The sequence below is a fragment of the Bos indicus genome, chromosome 28 (genome assembly GCF_029378745.1).
Source record: "Bos indicus isolate NIAB-ARS_2022 breed Sahiwal x Tharparkar chromosome 28, NIAB-ARS_B.indTharparkar_mat_pri_1.0, whole genome shotgun sequence".
NCBI classification, from domain to species: Eukaryota; Metazoa; Chordata; class Mammalia; order Artiodactyla; family Bovidae; genus Bos; species Bos indicus.
Genome location: NC_091787.1, coordinates 15004611 through 15028987, shown reverse-complemented (window position 1 = coordinate 15028987; position 24377 = coordinate 15004611). Strand labels below are relative to the sequence as shown.

At 37.7% G+C, this 24377-nt stretch overlaps 2 protein-coding genes across 14 annotated transcripts in view; one reads left to right on the top strand and one right to left on the bottom strand.

The window, feature by feature from the left end:
- The window catches only part of FAM13C (family with sequence similarity 13 member C), a 141127-nt gene extending 134908 nt beyond the window's left edge, over positions 1-6219 (top strand). For 6 of the 9 annotated variants that reach the window (XM_019954091.2, XM_019954097.2, XM_019954093.2 and 3 more), the window contains 3 exons: positions 118-317; positions 2071-2172; positions 4607-6219. In XM_019954091.2, coding sequence (XP_019809650.2) covers positions 118-317; positions 2071-2172; positions 4607-4730 — 426 coding nt within the window. In that variant the 3' untranslated portion in view covers positions 4731-6219. Of the gene's footprint in view, positions 1-117; positions 1386-2070; positions 2173-4606 lie in introns of those variants that run through there. The other 3 variants (XM_019954095.2, XM_019954090.2, XM_070782062.1) reach the window with 2 other exon arrangements.
- Positions 6205-24377, bottom strand: part of PHYHIPL (phytanoyl-CoA 2-hydroxylase interacting protein like) — a 104510-nt gene continuing 86337 nt past the window's right edge. For all 5 annotated transcript variants that reach the window (XM_070782056.1, XM_070782057.1, XM_070782060.1 and 2 more), the window contains 4 exons: positions 17800-17996; positions 15835-16009; positions 12436-12553; positions 6205-7279 (listed from right to left, as the gene is read on the bottom strand). In XM_070782056.1, the coding sequence (XP_070638157.1) occupies positions 6745-7279; positions 12436-12553; positions 15835-16009; positions 17800-17996 (1025 nt within the window). In that variant the 3' untranslated portion in view covers positions 6205-6744. The remainder of the gene's footprint in view (positions 7280-12435; positions 12554-15834; positions 16010-17799; positions 17997-24377) is intronic.

The window sequence follows — 24377 nt, the reverse complement described above, 5'->3', positions numbered from 1 at the left end:
GGCACAGGGGTCACCTACTGTTTTCATGGTGTCTATTTATGGTTCCCTTTTCCTGTTTCTGCTTCCCTAAGAGGCACTTAGCACTTTGTGACTCTACTGAACTCTTCTTATGATAAGCAGGAGGAAGAAGACTCTGATGAAGACTGTCCACAGGGAAGTCAGCAGCCTTCTTTGCCAAACCCAGCATCTCACCCTCCTGCTGGCGATCACCTCGCACACTCTGATGAGACTGAGCCCGTGAAGCTCCTGCTCCCTGATGAAAAGAAGGAAGTCAAACCACCAACCCTCTCCATGTCCAATTTACACGAGGCTACCATGTGAGTGTGAGTCCTAAGCGTGGAGTCGTGTTGGAACTACTTCTGGTCTGGGGGACCTTATATGTACACACCATATACAACTCAGAAGAGCTATTACACTCTTTAAAAAATGCCATTTACCAGAAAACACAATCTGGTTATCCTCCTAACAGGGAAATTGAGGAGACAAAGCCATGAGGAACCAAGGCTCCTAATAAGGTCGTAAAGTGAAGAAAGTGTTAGTCGCTCAGTCATATCTGACTCTTTGCAACCCCATGGACTGTAGCCTGCCAGTCTCCTCTGTCCACGGAGTTCTCAAGGCAAGAATGCTGGAGTGGGTTGCCATGCCCTCCTCCAGGGGATCTTCCTGACCCAGGGGTTGAACCCAGGCCTCCTGCACTGCAGGCAGATTCTCTATCTAGTCTGAGCCACCTGGGAAGCCCAGTATGGTCCTAAAGATGTCATAAGTGCTGATGTTCAGTTTTCTACTCCTGCATCTCATTTCAGCAGGATCTGGTACCAGTCTAATGCCTGGCAGTGTTGGCCTTTGATGATGCTAGAACAAAAGGAATTGGGATTCTGTGTTGGGCCAAAAGTTGTCAGGACCTTTATTCTCGTCTATTCTATTTAGATAAAATGGTTTTGCCAGACTGGGATTTAAGTAAATGAGCTGACCTTTTTCTTCTAATGGGTCCTCAGTCAGGAGCCATTTGGATTTTCATTAGTGTCATTATTAATATTATTCAGTAGCTGGCCTTCCTCTGATCATTTGGCCTTCTTTCATTTGTATATTATAGGCCAGATTATGAGTTTTTTTAAACAAATTTAACAGTGTGGTGAGTATATATGCCCCAAGAAAGGGATGGAATCCCCACAAATACCTGAGACAAGACCAAGGACTAAGTTGTAAGCTGAGATTTTTAGTGTGCTTGTTATCAGCTGGCACTGCAGTTTCAGCTGAGAGAAGAGTGACCTGTTTGGAAGCAGAACATCAATCTTCCCTCTTCCTCCATTTTTCCGTCCTTCCCTCCCTCCCTGACTTCTTCTCTCCTTCTTCCCTCCCTTTCTCCTCTTTCTTGGTTGGGTGGCAGGCTGTTCTAAAGCAAGTGTACTTTTTTTGAGGGGGGTGGGTGGGAGGGAGTGTGTAGGGCTCTTTGGAAAGCAATGGAATCATTTTCTTTATAGAAAATGCCCATATATGATTTCAGGGAGTTCACAGAGTTTCTGAAACCAGACACAAGCTCCCAAGGTAAAGCCTCCTGCTCTCAAGTCAGTAGTTGACTTTTCTCTCTTAGAATGAAGTAAGTAGAATCTGCAACGTAATTACAGCTTTCTTTGGGGCTTTGTTTCATTCCCAAGGGTTTTGATATTCCCCCTACAGTGGAGATTCAGAGTAGACTTCTTTTTAAAATCTCTCCCTCTAGCCTGTCTTCAGTCTGTCACCAGATAACTGATGAGTGTGCCTCCAAAATGCTTTCTCCCTCATGCACTCATGTGGCCTTTACTGTCCCCACTTTTTATAATGGACTCAGTCTGCTTGCCTCCCATCTGTCCTTTCCATCTTCTGATGATGTTATTTTCATCCTCTGTGATGCCCCCTGCCATGTGTTCCCCTCTGGTCAGGCTCTACATGTGTCATCCTTATTCAAAAGGCACTCTTTTAAGTAGAACACTTCTGTATCATAATAGCTTCTTGCTAAATAGCTAACTCTGCTCATCTCTCTCAGTTATGCCAGAGCTCCATAATGGCAAATATATATTCTACCTGATACAGGCCTGTACTTCTTGACCATCTCCGAGAAACTAGGGCTGATAAGAAGAGACTTCGGAAAGCCTTGAGAGAATTTGAGGAACAGTTTTTTAAACAAACAGGAAGGTAAGTGTGGGCAGAGATATTTTTTAAGCTAATAACTCCTAGAGAACTAAGAGTTAGGAGTAAGCTCGGATTTTTTTTTTGTTTGTTTATTTTTTGTTTTTTTGCAGTAACAGTGACTTTATACAAGACATAATTTCCAGTGACTTACAACTAGCATTTGTCTAATGCAACATTTGGGTAGTATCATTATTGGGTATGTTTTATAGGAGGCTGTAGCTATCAAGTGTAAGACATGAATCTTTAAAAAAATAAAAGATGAACTCCCTAAATTCCCTAACTTTGCATAATAAATCCCATTATAACTATTGAATCAAACCTTAAATAAATCTATTTGATCTTTCAGCCCATGTTAGTTCTTTGTTCTAAGTTGACTGTTATATAAGTCCAAGTGACCTACCTTTCTGCTGATGGTAACTATCTAATGAGAAATGTTATGTGGTTGTTAAATTCAGAATATAAAACAATTTGTTTTCTTTTTTTCCTTTACAAAATTCCTATACAACTTTTACATTTTTTAACCTATCCAAACACAGGCAATTTAAAGAGTTTGAGAACCTTATGGTGTGTTATTAGTCCTGCCAAATGGGTCTGCAGTGGTACTTGGCACGCCTCTGACATCCAGGGAGGTTAGTTATGTTCTATGTGTAGTATGTTAAATGCACCAGTGAGTAGGAAACCCACTTCAGATATGCTTACTATTTGGTTGAGGTTATCTGCCCTCTTGTGGTAATACACTTAAACTAAATGCAGAAGCGGTGCCATATTACAAGCAAAATCAAATAGTTGAATGGCTACGAAATACAGATCTTGCTTTTCTAAAACATTTCATTGGGAAGGGTTACCTGTCCATAGGTAAAATAACCATGCAAATAGATTATTAAAAAATGTAATGTTCTATAAATGTTCTTGGTAATAGTCATTATGCAAGAAGCATAATTATCTAGATATGACCTTAACAATTATGAGCCAGGACCTGTGCTAAATGCTTATGTATGTTTTATATAATGAGAAAAGTGGTTAAGGAAATACTTAGTACAACGCATTCTTGTTTATTAGCTAAAGGGGAGTGTGCTGGACCAGAGATAATTGCATCGTGAACTATTAGTGTTTCCCTATAAATTAGACTATTTCTTCACTTAGGTATGTTTACACAAATTAAGGTAGTATTTAGATACCCAGTTATGATAAGTTTGGCCCAGAATACAGAATGGAGTCAAAGGAATTATGTTAGTCTAAGAGGAACTCTGGCTATAGATTTGTATACTGTTCTGAGTTCTGAACTAGAGATTTCAGGGAAGACTCTTTATAGATTCCCAAAGAATATAGTTATCTACTGGTGGTGTAACACTATATATACTGCCCTGAAATTTCTAGTTCAGAACTCAGAACAGTACACAAATCTATGTGTACTGTTAGCTGTTCTTTTATTGGTAAGAAATATAACTTTATATACTGGTAAAATAGAAGGGGTATATGTTGTTTGCTTTTTACCCATTTTCAGCTATAGTTATATTAGAGAATATCTGTGTTTATATTCAGTAGCAATGGTGGTGACTTCATCTGGGTTTTCCAGTCCTTGTATTTCAAAGTCATGAGTGGAAATATTTTAAAAGCAATTGGCCATCTTTATTAACTAAGGAGATCCTGAACTAACTCTTGTCCTTTAGAAAATATATCCTGGCAATGTAATTTTCTGGGAAGGCAGATGATTTTAACTCCAGATGTTACCCAATTATTCTTCAAAGTAAATGTTAAGAACATCTGGCAGGAGGCATATGTATAAAAATGTGCATGATCCTTAGCCTAGTCTTAGTAGAATTAGTGTGCAAAGAACCACTACAATTTAGACTCAGATTCCTTAAAGGAACTTCTCTGTGTCTCTTCTATACATTAACAGACATAGTACTATAATTACAATAAAGTTTAGAAATAATTCATGTTTGTAAGGTAGCTACTGAGCTTTTCCCTCCTATTACCATAGATTTATAAGTTATTTCTGTTAATGTAATTTTCGTAGTATTTTTAGGTTGATATTTTAAACAACTATCACTATAAGGGCTGAATATTCTGCACAGGCTTGGATGTTAGGAGAAAGACTGGGTAAAAAAATATCTTGAGGGTTCTGGTTTTTATTTCCCACAGACCTTTCCACTTCCCCAGTGTTATATGTCTATGCACTGGACAATGTATTTGCAAAACACTTATAATAATTAACTTCTCAGGGCACTATTACATTGAAACCTAGTAACACATGGAAGAGGGAATGAATGAAGAGGAAGAGAGACTTGATGCAAAAATCTAGCGGAAATTGCTACCCTGTCCTTTTCTCACAAGAGTTAAAAAAGGATTTTTAATGACTTGGTTCATTAATGAACTAATAGATTTTATATATATATATATATATATATATATTTTTTTTTTTTTTTTTTTGCAGAAGTCCACAAAAGGAAGATCGGATACCAATGGCAGATGAGTACTATGAATACAAGCATATAAAAGCCAAACTGAGACTATTAGAGGTCCTCATCAGCAAGCAAGATGTGGCCAAAACTATTTGAGGTTCAGGAAATGTTTGTGATCACTTTCACCTGCAATAAGGCAAGTTTATTTTCCTCTGCCGTTCTTGTTAAGTAGTATGACAACTGAAAACTGAAGCACTTTAGTGGGAGTTTTAGCTGTTGTTAAGAATGGATGGCAAGTGTAATTATACATGAATAGAAGGGATTAAAATGGGGGAAAATACAGTAAGTAACATATAATTGGAAGATAAACTTCAGCCTTCTCCATGTCAAGGAGAAAATGCAGAGTCAGTATAATTACTTCAGAAAACATCTATTTTATCAAACCTAAGGTAATATAAAGCGTCCACCTGTTAAATGGACCACTGGTTAGAGAAAGTCTACTTAATGTCCAAAGACTGCTTATACTGACATATGGAAAGAGCATGATTTTTAAAAATCAATAAGAACAAAAGAAACTCATTTTACATAGAAAGGGATACAGTTAGTAAGAATGTAATTTATCTGAAACTCTAATAGATTTTTAAGTGATAAAAAATCTACGACCTTGTCCCATAAGTCTGCTAGGCTTTCAGCACCCTAAAATATACTAGAATGTGTCACTGCTAATTTTTTATTTCTATATAAAAATAGCACATTATTTTATCTGTTCCTTAAAATTTTACATTTCTGATTACCAAAGTTCATTCTGATAGCATGTACTTTGTGAATTATCTTTGTTATAACTGACAGATGTTTATATTAAAATAAAATATTGTATTAAAATTTGAAAATAGGTATTTTGGATAGATGTGTCTGTAGCATATAATCTAATGTGATCATAGTTATATAGCTAATCTTTTTCTTTACTATAAGATTATATAAACTATTTTTCCATTGGGAATATGTGTTTTTCTTAATGTTCCAAGGTCTATACTTTGTAAAGTCAAAAAATTTTCCCATGAACTATAGTTGTTCCTCATTCTGTATAAAATGAAAGGTTTAGAAAATGTTTGCTGTAACAGCTTGGAAAAGAAGCCTGAGTACTTTATTTGTGTCATTAACTTCAGTGTATATTGTTTTGTTATTTTGTATTAAACCACGTTTATTATTTTGCTTTTGTAAAAATAAGTAAAAGGTCCACATTTTCTCTCTCATACCAGCCACGTTTGTAGTTCTCTTTTCTGTAATGTTTAAGCACAATGGTGAACAAATTCACATTTTCATATAGTTTGGATGGGATTAATATTGACTCTTTCTGAAGCAGATGGTTTCAGAGGCTTATTGTTGTCTCTATATTTACCTATATTTACCTGATATTTTATAACCTTTATGAATCAGAATAATGTCCTTCACAAATTTGTTTAATTAAAGTTATGTACTTGTAACAGGACAGATACACAACTATTTGAGGTTTACAAACTACATCTTTGATAAGGGAAATGGTTTCGTGACATGTATACAATTGCTATTAAGATGTAACTCTATATATTCTATAAGATTGTAAATATTTTATACAACAATACAAATAAAATATTTTTCTATTATATTTATTATGTTGAAACACAGTAGTTGTTTCCTGTTAGCTAATATAAATAACATAAATAACACTGTCAAACAACAAGTTGGAAGTGCTGACAATTCTAGGCTTCAAGGTTTAACTCATGCTGCAATTACACTTTTTCATGCGGTTTGGAGTTATCCCAATATTTGTTCAGTAGATTAAAATGAGAGCATATTTAAACACCATTTATAAGCCATTATTTTGTATTTTACTAAAGCAGTTTATATAATAGTTTGGTTATGTTTGGCATAAAGGAAAAATAAAACCATTGCAGCATCTAGGCAAGAGGGTGTCAGAAACAACTTAGGACAGCTCATCTCTCACAGTCGGGGGAAGGGTAGGGAACAGGGAACACTACAACAGCTCGGAAATCTGAGAAGTGGTGGCTCGCTCTTGGTGACAGTGGCATGTGCATGCTTCAGTGGAAAACATCTGGGTGACGAAAATGGACAACAGAGGATCAGGGCTCCTACGGGAAGAAAGGGGGACTGAGAATAAGAAAAGTGGGCATTAACGTCCAACACTAATATTACAGGTTTTGCAGCTGGGATCTTTCTTTGCATTTGCAGTAGATAAACTCATGAGCTGATGACCAGTGATTTCTGCCACGGTGCCTAGAGAAAGACCCACGGGGTCAGTGTAAATGACTTCTAAAATGACATCCTGGGCATGGTGGTAAACCAGCATCCCATCTTCTTCTCTGCAGGTCAGAAATTTATTATCCTGGGAATTTAGTTGAGGAAGACGCTGCTTACAAAATTCATCTCCTGGTGATCCCACAGGAGCAATGACCAGAATCACATAATGATAAGCAGTGTACATACAGTAGAAGTCCCCAAAGTATAAGTTAGTATTGGGGTTAAAAAGTTTTTCTGCTGCAATCTCAAACCTGTATCTTCCATAAGGCGAATCCTGGGGTGGCTTCCCAGTATTGAATTCAGTGCTGCAGCTAAAGAAGATGCCTTCTAATTTTCCACTGATAGGAGAGCCATGGCTGCCACTGTTATCCTTGACAGAGGGCTGCATAGCATTCCCATGATGTTCTCTGCAAGAGAAAATAAATGGTCACTGCTTGGTACGGTGGTGGTAGAGCTACTCATGTACAGAGTTGAATGCTGACAGACTACGAGTCAACTGTCTACTATTAAGAGCCTGGGTGCTCATCCATCCTACCATCAGATCAAGGAGAAAGCATCTTTTGACATTACTTACAAAAAGCTAAATTCCAGCCGTGACCCTAAGGTAAGAATGCTCTGCTACAAACCTTGGAGGTCTTTTAACATGATAAATTTCCTGGCCAGGAAAACAAAAGTGGAATGAGAAATGTTATGGCTGAAATCACATCCACTATAAGCCTACTGGGTTTTAGAAGTGATTTGGGGAAGAGAAAACTGGACTGACAACGCTGGTTAAACATGCTGAATGTTTCTTCAAAGTCTGCCAGAATTTAGGTCTAGAGTGAGTGTTGTCCATGTACATCAGTACAAAAGCATCTTGTTTTATTTTTTTTGCTTCAGTTTTTTAACCCAGGCCCAGTGCGTCTGCCTGCAATGTGGGAGACCTGGGTTCAATTCCTGGGTCGGGAAGGTCCCCTGGAGAAGGAAATGGCAATCTACTCCAGGATTCTTGCCTGGGAAATCCCATGGACGGAGGAGCCTGATAGGCTACAGTCCATGGAGTTGCGGAGTCGGACAGGACTTCACTTTCACTTTCCAGTTGACTACTCAGGTCATCTTGCTTGCATTTTGCTTAGAATAGAGCTGGTATCTCCCTTTACCACACTCAGCTTTTTTCTCTACACTTCTCACCTCCCACTGGGCTGGACCTTCGTCATGCAGTTCTTCCTGCTCCTTGGTCCCTTCCATTCAGTTATACCAACGAGAGAGACAATAAGAGACATGGAAAGATAGCCCATGGTCTTAGACTACAAGAATTAATATTATGAAAATGTCCAAAGCGGTCTACATTTAATTGGATCCCTATCAAATTAATATGACCCCTATCAAATTACCCATGAAATTTTTCACAGAACTAGAACAAGTAATCCTAAAATTTATATGGAGCCATAAAAGATTCAGAATTGCTGTGGCAATCCTAAGGAAAAAGAACTAACCTAGAGGCATAACCCTCCCACACTTCAGACAATACTGCAAAGCTACAATAAGCAAAATATCATGATAACAGCACAAAAAATAGACATGTAGATCTATGGAACAGAACAGAGTCCAGGAAAAAACCCCATACACCTACAGTCAATTAATCTTTGACGGAGGAGGCAAGAATATATAATGGAAAAAAGAGTTTCTTCGGCAAGTGGTGTTGGGAGAGCTGGACAACTACATGTAAAAGAATGAAGTTAGAAGATTCCCTCACACCATACACAAAAATAAAGGTAAAATGGCTTAAAAACAAATATAAGAGAACACCATAAAACTCTTAGAACATTGCAAAGAATTCTCTGACATAAATTGTACCAGTGCTTTCTTATGTCAGTTTCCCAAGGCGATAGAAATAAAAGCAAAAAATAAATAAATGGGACTTAATCATAGTTAAAAGCTTTTGCACAGGAAACCAAAAACAAAATGAAAAAGACAGCCCACAGCCTGGGAGAAAATAATTTGCAAACGATGTGATTGCCAAGGGGTTAATTTACAAAATAAACAGTGCATTTAACTCAGTAACAAAAAACAAACAATTCAATTAAAAAATGGCCTGAAGACCTAAACAGACATTTCTCCAAAGAGGCATGACCAGTAGGCACATAAAAAGATCCTTAACATTGCTAGTTATCAGAGAAACGCAAATCAAAACTACCAAGAGGCACCACTCTCACACTGCTGAGAACGGCCATCAGTAAAATGTCTACAAATAATAAATTCTGGAGATGATGTGGAGAAAGGGGACCCTCCCACACTGTTGGTGTAGCTGTAAATTGGTGCAGCCACCGTGGAAAACAGTAGGGAGGTTCCTTGAAAATCTAAAAAGAGAGTTACCATACGATCCAGCAATTCCATTCCTAGGCATATCTCTGGAAAAGATGAAAATTCAAAAAGATACACGCTCCCCAGTGTTTACAGTAGCACTGTTCACAATAGTCCAGAGATAGAAGCAACCTAAATGTACATTGACAGATAAATACTACTCAGTCTTAAAACAGAAAGAATGCCATTTGCAGCAACATCAATGGACCTAGAGATTGCCATACTAAGTGAAGAAAGTCTGAAAGAGAAAGACGGTATTACTGCTTCCTGTGTGGCCTTCACTGGCGCTGCAGGGGTTAGCACCTTATTATCATCCCTTGGCTATGATGAAGAGTCCTGGTTTCCACTGGGCCCCTTCTGACACCAGCCCAGTGGGAAGGCTGACAGGCAACTCGTTGCCACTGGTGTGGGTTGTAAACACCAGCTCCCCATTAGCATTCTCTGATGCTACCGCAACAAGGGGTAGAGGAGGAGGGGAAGGTGGTTCCTAACAGTTGGAAGATGCAAGACTAGGTTTCCTACCTGGCTGTGGCTGGTGGTGTGGAGAAAAATACTTTTTCTGTGGTGTTTAGCTGGAGTAAAGGCAGTTATTGTCTACAAAGTCTGCCTTCAAGGCTGCCCCTTTCCGATTCACTTGGGTAAACACAGAAGACTTTTGGGGCAGGTATTTTTTTCGTCTGTGCCCACTGATGTGAGCTGATGACTAGCATCTAGTCCAGAACGAGAGCTAAACAGAAAATCCATCACTGTGTTGTCCTTCGGGTCCCAAGGTCCCTAACTCGTTGACCTTCTTTCCACCTTTCAGACTCTTACGTTTGCTTTATATAGGTAACACTCCTGGTTTTTAATTGTATGTAGTAGGAGGAAAGGGAGAAATAGGTCTACTCTATCTTGTCCTGAATCAGAAATTCTTACCTCATTACATTCTCAAGAACAAAACCCAATTATTAATATGACATGTATTCTGCATAAATCTACAAGTGCAATTATATGAGGTAGTAACAGCAGAAAACAGATAAACAGGAACTTAGGCTAGGAGAAATGTCTTACTATCGGTGACAGACATCAACTCAGAATATGCAATCTACCACCGAACACTGATGGAAATCCTACACGTGTCTACCCATATCAGGGGATCCCTGGAGGGAAACCTTTAAGATACAGAAAGGTATTTTAAGGACAAGTAAGCCGCCTAGGGAACTTCAAGGAGGAAGAGCAAAAGTGGTATTTTGATCTGGGGTAACATAAAGCAGTACTCATATAGGAATTCACTCCTAGAGGGAGAGATCAAAACGAGTTCATTCCATGTGGACTGATGCAGAATTTATCTAGGGATTTTTCATAATTCATACTGATTTGGAAAGTGTGTCAGGTAAGTGAAAGGTTCCTTTCTAGTCAAGCACTGTGAATAACAAGATGACATTTTAAATGAATTCTGATACAGTGTGCCCTGATTAGAATGCATTACATAAAAAGAAAATCAAGATCCATTGATGCTAATGTGGTTTCAGTTAACACAACTTTTTAAAAATCAGTGTTGAAAAACTGTACTCATGCCTTGGCAAATATATTTTATGTATACATACTGAAGTATATGTATATAAACTGTATCAAATTTAACTTTCATGGATTTTACAACTATCATGGAAAATCCAACAAAGGTAAATTTCCCTGTTAGTAAATACACCTTTTATACTAGTATATTGGAATCAATCATACAATATATACAATTTTCTTTCCATTTTCCATACTTTCTGTCTTTATCTTTTTTCTTCTTGGAAGAACTTTTGAAAACAGATGGAGCAAATTCTAGAGTTATCTAAGGACCTGAAAACAGGCCAAAGGACAGAGAAAAGTCAGAGAAACAGTGACCTCCAGTGGCCACCTAAGATTGACGCTGGCAGCCTTCCAGGGCTAAGCCTAGTACCAAAGGTCTATTTACTTATTCCATTGCTGTATTTATTTGGAAAGAAAATAGCAACAGTGGATCTTTTTTATTTCTAATTTTATGCTTAACAAATATAAAGAAATGCCTTTCTTGTTAAGTCATATGTGGTTATTGCCATACAACAACTGACAAGTATAATACTTTGTATTCTCTCTCAGTTTATATTCTATAAATTATGTGAACAGCATTTTCCATAAATTATATAGACTCAAGAGTAAATAATTTACCAGAAAGAGAATTATAGAGTAAACTCTGTATTTATAGGCTATTCAAACATAAGGCAGGAATTGTTTTCATGATCAAAATATATGATATTGCAAAGCAATTATTTTGAAGAACATGCATGCCTAAATTCACCTCTGTCTCTTTATTTCCCTTTGCATTTTCCATAGCTTGGAGCTTATTTAGATTTGGAACCATCATCTTGATTTAAGAAAAACTAGAGAGTTATGAAACAAAACAACAAACCTTCCTAAATTTTTTTCATATACAATCCCATCAGGAGTTTAAAAAGTGAGAGCAAGGCTTTTAAAATGACAGATTATAGGGATTACTGTGTAGAAGTTTTAGAACCTGTACAGCACTGTCAAAGGCTTCTTAAAAACACACATCTACCCATTTACTCTCTTGAAATTCTCTTCTACAAATATGAAAGGGCTGTAAGTATTAAAACTACTTGTGACATGGAATTCTTTTTAATTCTGGGAAACTGTTTTCAGGGACAAACACAGGATAACTTAAAAATAATACTGAACACTAGAATTCAAAAGTAAATAAGATTTCCCTCGTGAATAATTAACACAGTATAATAGCTGGGAGATTTCTACGTTGGCAGAAGCCTGACAATCCCGCCTAATTCACCATATCTCATGAGACAGTCACCCTTTTATTCTCTCATTTTCAGGAGAAATTTCATTAGTTGGTATGAGACAGAAGGTACTGAGTTACTGGGAATCAGAGGAGTCCGTGACATGCTCATCAGCCTTAACCTTGGCGGCTTAAGGTCTTCCACCCAAACAGATAGGAGTTGGTATTACAAGTGATCACAGAAAGGAATCTAAGTGAAGTGGAAAAAAAAAAAAAAAAAATCCCATGATCTGATTTTTTTCTTTTACTTAATTATTCTAGGAAATAAAAGTCAGTATAATTAAATATTTTGAGAAGAAAACTAAAATTCCTATTTAACAGAAGCAGACTCAAGGGAAACCTGAGCCTAGAATTTGGAATGGCACTTAGTAAAGCAAATCATTATGTATCTTTTTCGATTCTTACCGAATGTAGTCAAAATATTCTTTGTGCTGGTTACGATAAAAAACAGAAAATTTGAGCATCCGTCCTGCAATCACTTCGGCCTTCTCCAACAGTTGTGTTAGATGAACTTTTGAATAGTCTGAAAATAACAAAAAAGTTTGTTATTAAAAATACACTATCAAAAGTATTGACTACATGCTTAATAATTTGTAGATTATTCAAATACTCTCTTGCGAAACTCATGTCAGTAAATAAGAAACTGCACTTAAAAAGAAAACATTCACTGTCTTTGTGGCACATTTTTTCTACAAAAATATTTCTGTTTATGGTTGTTTTTAAGAATACACTTGCATTTTTTTCACTCGCTGAAATTAAAGATCCTGAAACCAAAGTGTTAAATAAGGAACACGGATTCGAGTAATGTCAATCAGCACCACACTAGCCTTTCTTCCATCAGCTGCTGAATCAAATAAAAGATTGTAACCTGAAAGCAATAGCAAATATAATTTAAAGGAGTAATAATAATAATGGTCATCTAATTGTAACCTGAAAGCAATAGCAAATATAATTTAAAGGAGTAATAATAATAATAATAATGGTCATCTAATTTACTCCCTAAATCTATGAGGCTGGGAAGACAGATTAAATATAACCATTTTATTGATGCAGAGATTGAAGCCTGCCACAGTTTAATGATTTGCCAAATGTCCATAAAGCTAGTAACTTAGAGACTACGTCTCTGGCTACTAGTTGGTAGTTTTGAGTACACAAGAGCTCGTGAAAATATAAAGCATCTCTCACAGTAAGCTGATCTCTTTACCAGCTTTTTGTTTTGAAAATTGAGGATTGTTGCCAAACTCCTGTTCTAGAATCTAAGCAAAAATTTTGGTCTATAAAGATTTCAAGACTTTCCAAATGAAAGCAATCTAGTTGAACTACTCATGGCAGCATAGTGTACTCACTGTGTCACTGGCTCAATGAACATTTATTTAGATTAGGACACGTGATATACAAGACACTGTGCAAAATTAAATGAATGATCAATTGAAAAGATAAAAAAATTCCTCTTCCTCTCAAAGAATTCAGTCTAAGGGAAGAGGTAATATATAGACAGCTGTGACTTATTATGGGGTTTTATCTGTGTCTCCGATTAAACTAGATTGGTCAGTGGCATTGTTTTATTTCCAGTACTTTGCACAGTGCATAGCATACAATATATGCTCAGTAAATTTTGAGTGAATTAGATGTCTAGGTTAAAAGACAATATATAAGATAGCTTTCTAAGATTTACAGAGTAAAGGTGATTGATAAAGCTTAGGTGAAACAGGCTCTGAATTATTTTAATAAACTGAAACAACAAGCTTTGAAAAAAATTCTTAGATTTTACTCATGGAAACAAAATGATTTATAGAAAAATATTGTGGCACATTTAAAATAAGCTGGCATTTTCCTTATTATTTACCCCTAAAACTTCCTTAGAATATTTAGGGGATATACTTGAATAAAAGAGCAACAGATCAATCACTCTAAAGGAAAGAAAGAAAACTAAAGGTCTTTCTTTATATACATAGAAATAAAACATGTACTCATGTAGTCATATAGATTATAGAATGGAGTATCTAGACAGGTATTTCTGAACTGAAAATGCCAAAGGTCTTCCTTAAGCTAAGGAAGAAATATTATCTCATTTTTCCTTAGTGTCAAGTGGGGTTTTAGGAGGTACATTATAGCTTCTTAAAAAATGACTACTACGATGCTGTTTGGTAGAATTCTATGGAAAATAGCATGTATTAAAACAATGTCAAAAGCTACTGTGTCTTTTACTGTGTCTACATCCCTGGTAGGATGGAATCAGGGCAAGTGGAAAGATGTGTAAAAAGAGTAAGCGTGAGGTGGATTCCAAGGAGGAATTTTAATTCAGGAGAAAAGTTGAGGGGATATAGTAATTCTAATGTGACACATAAAATACAGGTAAAATGAGAATTCTTTACACACTATTAATACAATGTTGAAATCTTTAGCAATTTAATTACTGACTACTGGACTATGATGTATATCATATCTATTCTAAAATATATTTTCCCCACATTTCAGCATCTCTGACATGAGTCTAGTATATGTAATAAGAAAACACTGTTTCACAGTTTAATTGGCAGTTTAATTTTTTCTTATCAATACATAAAGTGGTGGATCTTACAACTACGACATCTTAGGAAGAAATATAGCACCAGAGGGATACTATTTTGTTCGCTCTCATACACTGAGATCCTTAGCAGCTTCCTCACAGAACAAACAAAAAAGGTTGAAGATAAAATCACAATAATTAAGCATTAAACCTTCATCCATTCTACATATCCACATGGGAAATTTTATACTGAGTTTGAAATTAAGAAAAAAAAAAAGATATTGAGATAAAGCAGTAGCTAAGCACATCCTGAGTCTGAAGTAAATCTACTGTGAGGCTATGGGGAAAAAATAGCTGATTTATCTGAAGGATGCCTCAGCTGGGGAAGTTGCTAAGCAACCTGCAATAGGTGAGGCAAGTGTCTAAGACTTTCTACAAGCTCCTTTGTGTGGAAACAAACATTTAGCCTCTTTCTACAGTTTTATAGAGGAAACAATCACCTAGACAAAGAGGAAACAAAGCCCTATTCTAAGAGACAGAAAGAATGGATGACAGATGTATTCAGGTAGCTATGTCTTTGTGTCCCTTCACCATCTATTTAAGTGCTCAATAAATATTTGTTTCTTGACTGAATGAATAAACAAGTATATAAATATACGATATGAATGGTTATGGTAACCTTTTCAACCCATTGGGCTATTAAGATACAATTCAAGATCAAGAGGGACGGGCTTTCTACATTAGACACCCCAATGCCAAATGGCTATGAGGTACTTTCATGAAGCAGAGACACACAAACTCACACGACATGAGTTTAGAGAGAGATGATCAGCATTCAAGTGAAAAGTCCAATAACATTTCTGTTAAGTAAAGTCATTGTGATCTACCTTCATTTCCTTAAATTAGAGAATGATGTTTCTGGTTTCCTTCTTTCAAGAGTGTGAAAATAAATGAAAAAAAGGAAGAAAAAAGATCTTTCTCCCTCTCAAAATGAATCTCAAAATATGCTGAATATATTTTCATACTGCATCAATTTTTATTTTTAAAGCCTTTACTTTGAAAAATCAAACTGTGCATGTAGCACAGAAATAATTTAATGCCATTACCCAGCTTTTGCTGAGAACCTCCACTCTCTCTATCAGTTTGTTCTATCACACAGTGCTACTGGCAATGTAAAAATGACCAATGCAATAAATATCACTTAATAATTACAAAAATATACTTTCTATAATTAGCTTTCCAGGAACTATTAAATAAGCACCCCCCCCCCCCATATTTGTACCCAGTTCTCTTACCTGCTGTGCAGAATTCTATAATTTCACTCCATTCAGACACAACATAATCACCATCAACTTGTTTTGAGGCAGTCTGCACTGCTACTGTATACTCAGTTCTTGGGCTCAAAAACCAGTGTCCACGGACAGTCATCGGCAAGGGAACAGCTTTTGCCACCAGTTTTGTTGGAACATCCTAAGAAAGGAAAGGAGGAAGAGAGGTACGGGTGGGTGGAAGAAGATGAATTAATGTAGCAGTATAACTTGAGTCAACTGTAAACAGTGTGGAAGAACTTATTAAATTCCTAGCTAAAATGTTTAAAGATATTTAGCAATTACTATCTTCAAATCTCTTATTCTTCAGATGTAAAAAAAAAAAAAAAAGGCCCGATTTGATCAAGAAACATGCAAAGATTACACAGCTAGCTAATGGCATAAGTGTACATGGATTCATCTTCTTGACTTCTAGTATAATGTTCTTCTTTGTACATTCCTTAATATGCTCCTTAAAATGCAATATTCTAATATTTTAAAATATTATATTTATTTAATATATTGCTGCTGTTCAGTCAGAGAAGCCCATTATTAAATATTTTATATGTGAAGGGACAGAATATTTTTAAATAAATGATTGCTTCACATGCAAATGTGGTAACATTTGTTTTACTTGTATTCAAGTGTGGAGCCTATATCACAGAAAGTCTAGGTATTTTAAAACGATGATTAATAAGGTAACTAAACCTGGTTCATATTCACTGTATTTCCAAAGATATGGTATTCTAAGTATGGGATGAAGAAAGGGGGTCAAATCTTGACCCCTCACCATTTAATGCTAAACATTTCAAAGCTAATTCAAAGAAGCCAAGTGTCACCAAAGAGAATATCCAACACTAGAAAGATTAAAATTGGAACATAGGAAATTACTGTTTTATCAATCTTGTCCTATCACATTTATCTGTATGTATAAGTCTCACTCACCATTAGTATGTATACTTTTACTATACACATATAGTAAAATGCATAAATCTTAGACAAGAATTCTTCCAAAAGATTTATCAAGTTAAAATCTAGTTATAAAATATTAAAGTAAGATCAGTTTTCATATCAGTGAAAACACTGAAAACATAAGAAAGAATTTTTAAGTCAGAGAACTATTTATCCTCTCTAGAGCTACTTTTGGAGAGAGATATGTATCGGTTAAGATAGTGATAAGCAGACAGCTAAGAGCATAAATATTAGAGAATTGTTACAAGTCTAAAACACCTAAAGGCTATTTTTACTCTCAAACAATAAAATTGATTACATAAAGCAATTTTCAGCCCGTAAGTATTTTGACAAATATTCTAAAGTCTATAAGCTGCCACTGATATTCTCCTTTTGGCAGTTATTTATAGGGAAAAATGTGTGCTTCAGTGGAAAACTATGAACCATCTATAGCACACTCTGCTGGTTGTCTTCTTCCGATTTTGCGGAATATATTCTACAACTCTGTAATTTGTAGACATGCGAAACCAATTCCGTCATTCTTGTCTAAACACATGCCAGTGAATTTTGTCCCCTGGAAGTACTCCCTGTCCTCCTGCCCTTGTTCTTCACCAACACCACACGGGTTTTGCCTCCACTGTACATTTATTTCAATATCCTGGTCCTTAAAATGTCTTTTCTGGACCATCCTTTGAAGTGGCTCTATTAAAAACTTCATCAGTTACCTCATTAGTGTTAAATAAAATCTTTAACACGTTCATTTTTATGTCTGTATGAGAGTTAAGATTTCACCTTTTCTGGGAGAAAAAAGTGTATTTTAACCCATATATGTGTCATTTTCTTATAAAATTTCTTGGAAGGATACAGCTTTTAAATGACATAACTTTCATTTTTAATGTCAAGTATAAGTAATCAGTGCAACATTATTCCTTCTTTCAAAATGGCATCATAATTAGAAAGTTTTAAGATACAAATGAACATAAGGCTGTGTTAGCATTTTACCTTGTGTTTAAATTTATTGGAGTTCTTGTTCTCTTTCTTATTGAGGTCAATGAAATAGTGTGTAATGCGGTCCTTTGACTTTGAATCCATTTCCCATGAGATCTTGAATGAGTCGCAGGTGATGTTGCTTATTTTGATGTTGCGTGGCACAGGAAGTTCCTCCATCTCTGCTATGCCACTGTCCTGTGATTTGTTCCCTGCGAGAAAACAATGCACAGATAGTTTCTGACTAGTGAACTCTTCCTAGTTTGCAAGGCCATTAGCTACCTGTTTGTGAACTCATCTAATTACTAAATTTTAGATTTCATTTTGTTCACGAAGTAATTTGAGTGTTAATGATAGTAAGACTGTCATTACGTGATCACATTACCAACAAAAAGCAGAAATGAATTAGTCCTTACCACCTCTATGTTTTCAGTCTTCTCTCCCAGTTTCTGCTTTTACAGAAATGAAAGCAAGAACGCTGTCGATCCACCTCTCTAACCTATGAAAGTTTAGCCTTACATGGTAGATTCTGTCTGAAAAGGGACCATTTTTCTTACATGACCAATTGACTCTGCTCTAAAGTAATCCTAGGTGTTTTTAAGCTAAATGAAATCAGAAACGTTGATAATGATATGAAAGAGTCCAGTCAAATAAAGGGAAATTTCTTTTAAAAAATCTGTGAGGTGTCAGTGACAGACTATAAAAATTGTTCCTTTTGGAAATTTATATATAGAAATAGCACATAATGTTTATGTTATATTTACAAATAATATAAAAGACCATTTTTAAAACAGTTACTGTAAAGGGATTACTCTAGGAATCTTTTTGCCTGTCATAGCCATGCTGATTGATATTATTAAAATCTTGAAGAACTCATCTGACATCTGGTTACTTTACAGACTATGTCCTACATTTTCAATTCGAGAAAATTCTATCACTTTGGCCAATATTATAGAGCAGAGTATGACAGATGACAGGACAAAAAGAGAAAATATAGAGTTGACAAGTTTGTTTCATATGTAACAAAGACATATTGAATGAAATTTTATTCCACTTCTTCCTGTGTTCCTTTTCCCCCAAGACAAAGTAAAATTCAATGCCCCAGAAAAAATATATAATTGTTATTCATATGATAAAAGTCATAGGTCATAGATCAGCTATCTAACTTTTCTTTAACATAATAAAATAGCAAACCTTGATCAACAAAAACTGAAAGGAACAACAGTGAATGTCCCTTTGTAACAACACCTTCCACTTTCAGATTAGTTTGTATTCTTTACCCCCACAAGGTCTTCCCAGCTGGCTCACTGGTAAAGAATCCATATCCCTTGGAGTAGGAAATGGCACTCCTATATTCTTTCCTGGGAAATGGCATGGACAGAGGAGCCTGGCAGGCTATAGTCCATGGGCTCAGAAAGAGTCGAACATGACAGAGCATGCACACACAGCACCTCCCCCCCTTACACCTTCTCAATCACTGTTGTAAGACTTTTGATAATTTGCAGTCTTATTATTCATCCATTTGTTTCACCACAAGCTGTGTTGTGGCCAGAGCAACCTGATGACAAAGACTAATTTCAAAGTAACTAAAGTTCTTTGTCATTCTTGAACAATACTTTGAAAAATCCTTTCTTCTCTCATGTACTCCCTCACACCCTAGTTTACCCAGATTCCCATTTGATGAGACTCCCAGAAAAATTATTCCTTCACTTTTTTTTGCACCCCCCCCCCCCCCCCCCCCGCCACACATGGCCTCATAGCATCCCAAATTGCTTCTTGCAGATGACACCACCCTTATGGCAGAAAGTGAAGAGGAACTAAAAAGCCTCTTGATGAAAGTGAAAGAGGAGAGTGAAAAAGTTGGCTTAAAGCTCAACATTCCGAAAACGAAGATCATGAAATCTGGTTCCATCGCTTCATGGCAAATAGATGTGGAAACAGTGTCAGACTTTATTTTTTGGGGCTCCACAATCACTGCAGATGGTGATTGCAGCCATGAAATTAAAAGACGCTTACTCCTTGGAAGGAAAGTTATGACCAACCTATATAGCATATTCAAAAGCAGAGACATTACTTTGCCAACAAAGGTCCGTCTAGTCAAGGCTATGGTTTTTCCAGTGGTCATGTATGGATGTGAGAGTTGGACTGTGAAGAAAACTGAGTGCCAAAGAATTGATGCTTTTGAACTGTGGTGCTGGAGAAGACTCTTGAGAGTCCCTTGGACTGCAAGGAGATCCAACCAGTCCATTCTAAAGGAGATCAGTGCTGGGTGTTCTTTGGAAGGAATGATGCTAAACTCCAGTACTTTGGCCACCTCATGTGAAGAGTTGACTCATTGGAAAAGACTGATGCTGGGAGGGATTGGGGGCAGGAGGAAAAGGGGATGACAGAGGATGAGATGGCTGGATGGCATCACCGACTCGATGGACGTGAGTTTGAGTGAATTCCAGGAGTTGGTGATGGACAGGGAGGCCTGGTGTGCTGCAATTCATGGGGTCGCAAAGAGTTAGACACAACTGAGAGACTGAACTGAACTGAACTGAAAAGCCTTTCAGAAGTCAAGTGAAGGAAGAAACAAAGTGGAATCTCTTTAATGGCCTTGGGAAAGGGAAAGGCAATAAATATGCAAATGGTAATTTTTGTTCTAGTTAATAAAAGCTGACATTTTCTGATTGCAGTTATCTTCAAAACATAAGCAACATTAAATGAAAACCTTTCTGAACTAACAGCAGACATTTCTGCACAAATCACATGCATTATAAGAAGGAACCAAGATGGCTGAGGAGTAGGACTTGGAGCTTATTTCCTTCCACAGATACATCAAAAACACTTTGACAAATGGAATGATTTGCACAGAACGTCTACTGAACACTGACAAAAGACCTCAGCTTTCAAAAAGGGCAAGAAAAGCTCAATGTAACCAAGTAGGACAAAAGAAAAATGAAACAAAAAATGAGAGAGAAAGGCACTGGATGGGACCTGTGCCCCGGGGAGGGAGCTGTGAAGGAGGAAAGGTTCCCGTACCCTGGGAAGTCTTCTCACCAGCAGGGTGAAGGGGGGGAATCAGCTGGGACAGAGGGGGAACACCAGTGTGCGGAAGGCAAGAGAGAGTGACCTGCACAGACAGTTGGCACTGCCACCCTGTGCCCCCCAGCCTGGGGTGCTCGTCCACTGGTATGGGCAGCAGCTGGGTGCTGAAGCTCAAGCTTCAGGTCAGACCCAGGGAGAGGACTGGGGCTGCCTGTAGGCAAACAGCCTGACTCTTCAGTTGTGAACTGTGACAACTGAGGGTGCACTCGGAAGAAGCTGAGTTCACCAGAGAGGCAAGGCACCATTACTAGGGGAGTCCAGGAAGAGCGGTGAGACCGCCATAGGAGCTTCTTTACATGTGCGCATGCTCTCAGGCAACAGGATGCTACCTCTATGAGTTCTGGGGTTGGGCAAGAGCTGTTGCCACTATTGTGGGCTCTAGAAGTGGGCAGGGGCTGCTGCAGAAACTAGGGAACATGGCCACAGAAGCCAGTTGCTGCCGCTGCGGTCAAGGGAAGCATGCATGAGCAGGGAGCAGGCACCAAGCCCTGCCTCTGCTGTCCTAGGAGGGCATGGGCTTTGCCACCACTGGGAGATCCAGAAGTAGGTGCCGATCACTGCTCCTGCTGTCCTGGGGCGCACACGCCACACTGCTGTTGGGAGACCCGTGGGTGGGCGCTGATCACTGCCACCATACCAGGAGAGCACGCAAGGGGTGCTGCACTCACACACCCCATATCAAGGGGATAATGAGCAACGTACATTGAGGAAGGAGGCAGAAAGCATTTCAAATAAAAGCAGCCCCTCAAGTTTGGACAAAATGGTGAAGTAAAAAGACTTGAGCTCACTTCCTCTTATAAAAACACCAAAATCACAACTGAACAACTATTGACAAAAAAGACTGGAACCTACCAAAAAAAGTTTTATACCCAAAGATGAAGAAGCTGTGAGATGGCAGGGCGGGTAATTTCACAATATAATCAAATCCTATACCAGCTGGTTGGGAGACCCACAGACTGGAAAATAATGGTATCACAGAGGGTCTCCCACAGGAGTGCTAGTCCTGAGCCCCACTTCAGGCTCCAGAACCTGAGGGTCTGGCAGTGCAAGGAGGCGCCTCCAGCATCTGGCTTTGAAAACCAGCAGGGTTGGAGTGTAGGAACTCCCCAAGACTGGTGGAGACAAAGACTCCACGCCTAGATGGTGCACAGATGATTTCCTGTCCCCTGGGACCCAGAACAAAGCAGTGACTCCACAGGAGCTTGGGCTAGACCTACCTGAGGGTCATGGAGAGTCTCCTGGGGAGGCAGGAGTTGGCTGTGGCACAGTGGTGGGACAAGGAGACTGAAGGCAGAGCGCCCCCCCCACCCCCACCACAATGAAACTGAAACTGTGATTTATAATCTGACAAACAAAAGTCTAAGATCAGATGGCTTCACAGGTGAATTCTATCAAGCCTTTAGAGAAGAGTTAACACCTCTCTCTCTGAAACACCTCCAAAAGTTGCAGAGGAAGACACATTCCCAAACTCATTCTATGAAGCTACCATCAACCTGGTACCAAATCCAGGCAAAGATACCACACACAACAAAAAGAAAATTATAGGTCAATATCACTGATGAATATAGATGCACAAATTTGCAACAAAATACCAGCAAATAGAATCCAATGATACATTAAAAGGTTCATATACCATGATAAAGTGGGACTTTTCCCAGGGATGCAAGGATTTGTCAGTATCTGCAAATCAACTGTCTGATACACTACACTAACATACTAAAGAATAAAGATCACATGATCATCTCAACAGATGATCAGAAAAAGCTTCTGACAAAATTCAACACCCAATCATGATAAACTCTACAGAAAGTGGGCACAGAAGGAACATACCTCAACAAAATAAAAGCCATATTTGACAAACCTCTAGCTAACATCATACTCAGTGGTGAAAAGCTGAAAACAGTTCCTCTAAGATAAAAAACAAGACAAAGATGTTCACTCTACCAAGTTTATTCAACATAGTTTTGGAAGTCCTAGCCATGGCAATCAGAGAAGAAAAATAAAAGGAATCCAAATGGGAAAAGAAGAAGTAAAACTGTCACTGCTAAGATGCTACCAGAAAACTACTAGAGCTCATCAATGATTTCAGTAAAGTTGCAGGATACAAAATTAACACATAGAAATCTGTTGCATGTCTATACACTAACAATGAAAGATCAGAAAGATAGATTTAAGAAACAATCCCATTTACCATCACATCAAAAAGAATAAAATAGGGCTTCCCTGGTGTCCCAGATAAAGAACCTGCCTGTCTGTGCAGTTGACACGGGTTCAATCCCTGGTCTGGGAAGAACCAACCCACTGCACAGCAACTAAGCCCACGCACCACAGCTATGAAGCCCAGTGCTCTAGAGTCTGGGAACCACAACTACTGAGGCCTCACGCTGCGACTACTGAAGACTGTGTGCCCTAGAGCCCATGCTCTGCAACAGGAGAAGCCACCACAGTGAGAAGCCCTGAATACACCTCACCTAGAGAGTAGCCCCTGCTCTCCACAACTAGAGAAAAGCCTATGCAGCAATGAAGAACCAGCAGAGCCAAAAGTAAATAAATACAATTATTTTTAAAAAAAGAATAAAATGTCCAGGAATAAACCAACCTAAGGAGGCAAAAAACCTGTACTCTGAAAACTGCAAGATGCTGATGAAAGAAATCAAAGATGACACAGATGGAAAAATATAACATGTCCATAGATTGGAAGAATCAATACTGTCAAAATGACTACACTACCCAAGGCAATCTACAGACTCATTGCAATCCCTATCAAATTACCGATGGCATTTTTCACAGAACTAGAACAAAATAATTTTTAAATTTGTATGCAGGCAAAAAAGACCCCAAATAACCAAGGCAATCCTAAGGGTGGGGTGGGGGGAAACAAAAATGGAGCTGAAGGAATCAGGCTCCCTAAATTCAGACTATACTACAAAGCCACCATTTTCAAACATAAGGTACTGACACAAAACAGAAACATTACCTCAATGGAAGATGATAAAAAGCCCAGAAATAAACCCACACACCTGTGGTCACCTAATAAGTGACAAAGGAGGAGATAGACAATGAAGAAAAGACACTCTTTGGAGGAGATGCTTCTGGGAAAACTGGAGAGCTACATGAAAAAGAATGAAATGAGAAAATTCTTTAACACCATATACAAAAGCTCAAACTGGATTAAAAGCCTAAATATAAAACCTGATACTATTAAACTCCTTTAGAGGAAAACATAAGAACAACACTCTTTCATATAAATAATGGGTTTTTTAAATCCATCTCCTAGAGTCATGGAAATAAAAACAAAAAATAAATGGGATCTAATTAAACTCAAAAACTTTGTACAGCAAAAGAAACCATAAATAAAATGAAAAGACAACCCACAGAATGGAAGAAAATATCTGCAAATGATGTGACTGATGAGGGATCAATCTCCAAACTATACAAACAGCTCATGCTACTCAATATCAAACAACTCAACTGAAAAAGGGTACAAGACTTAAATAGACATT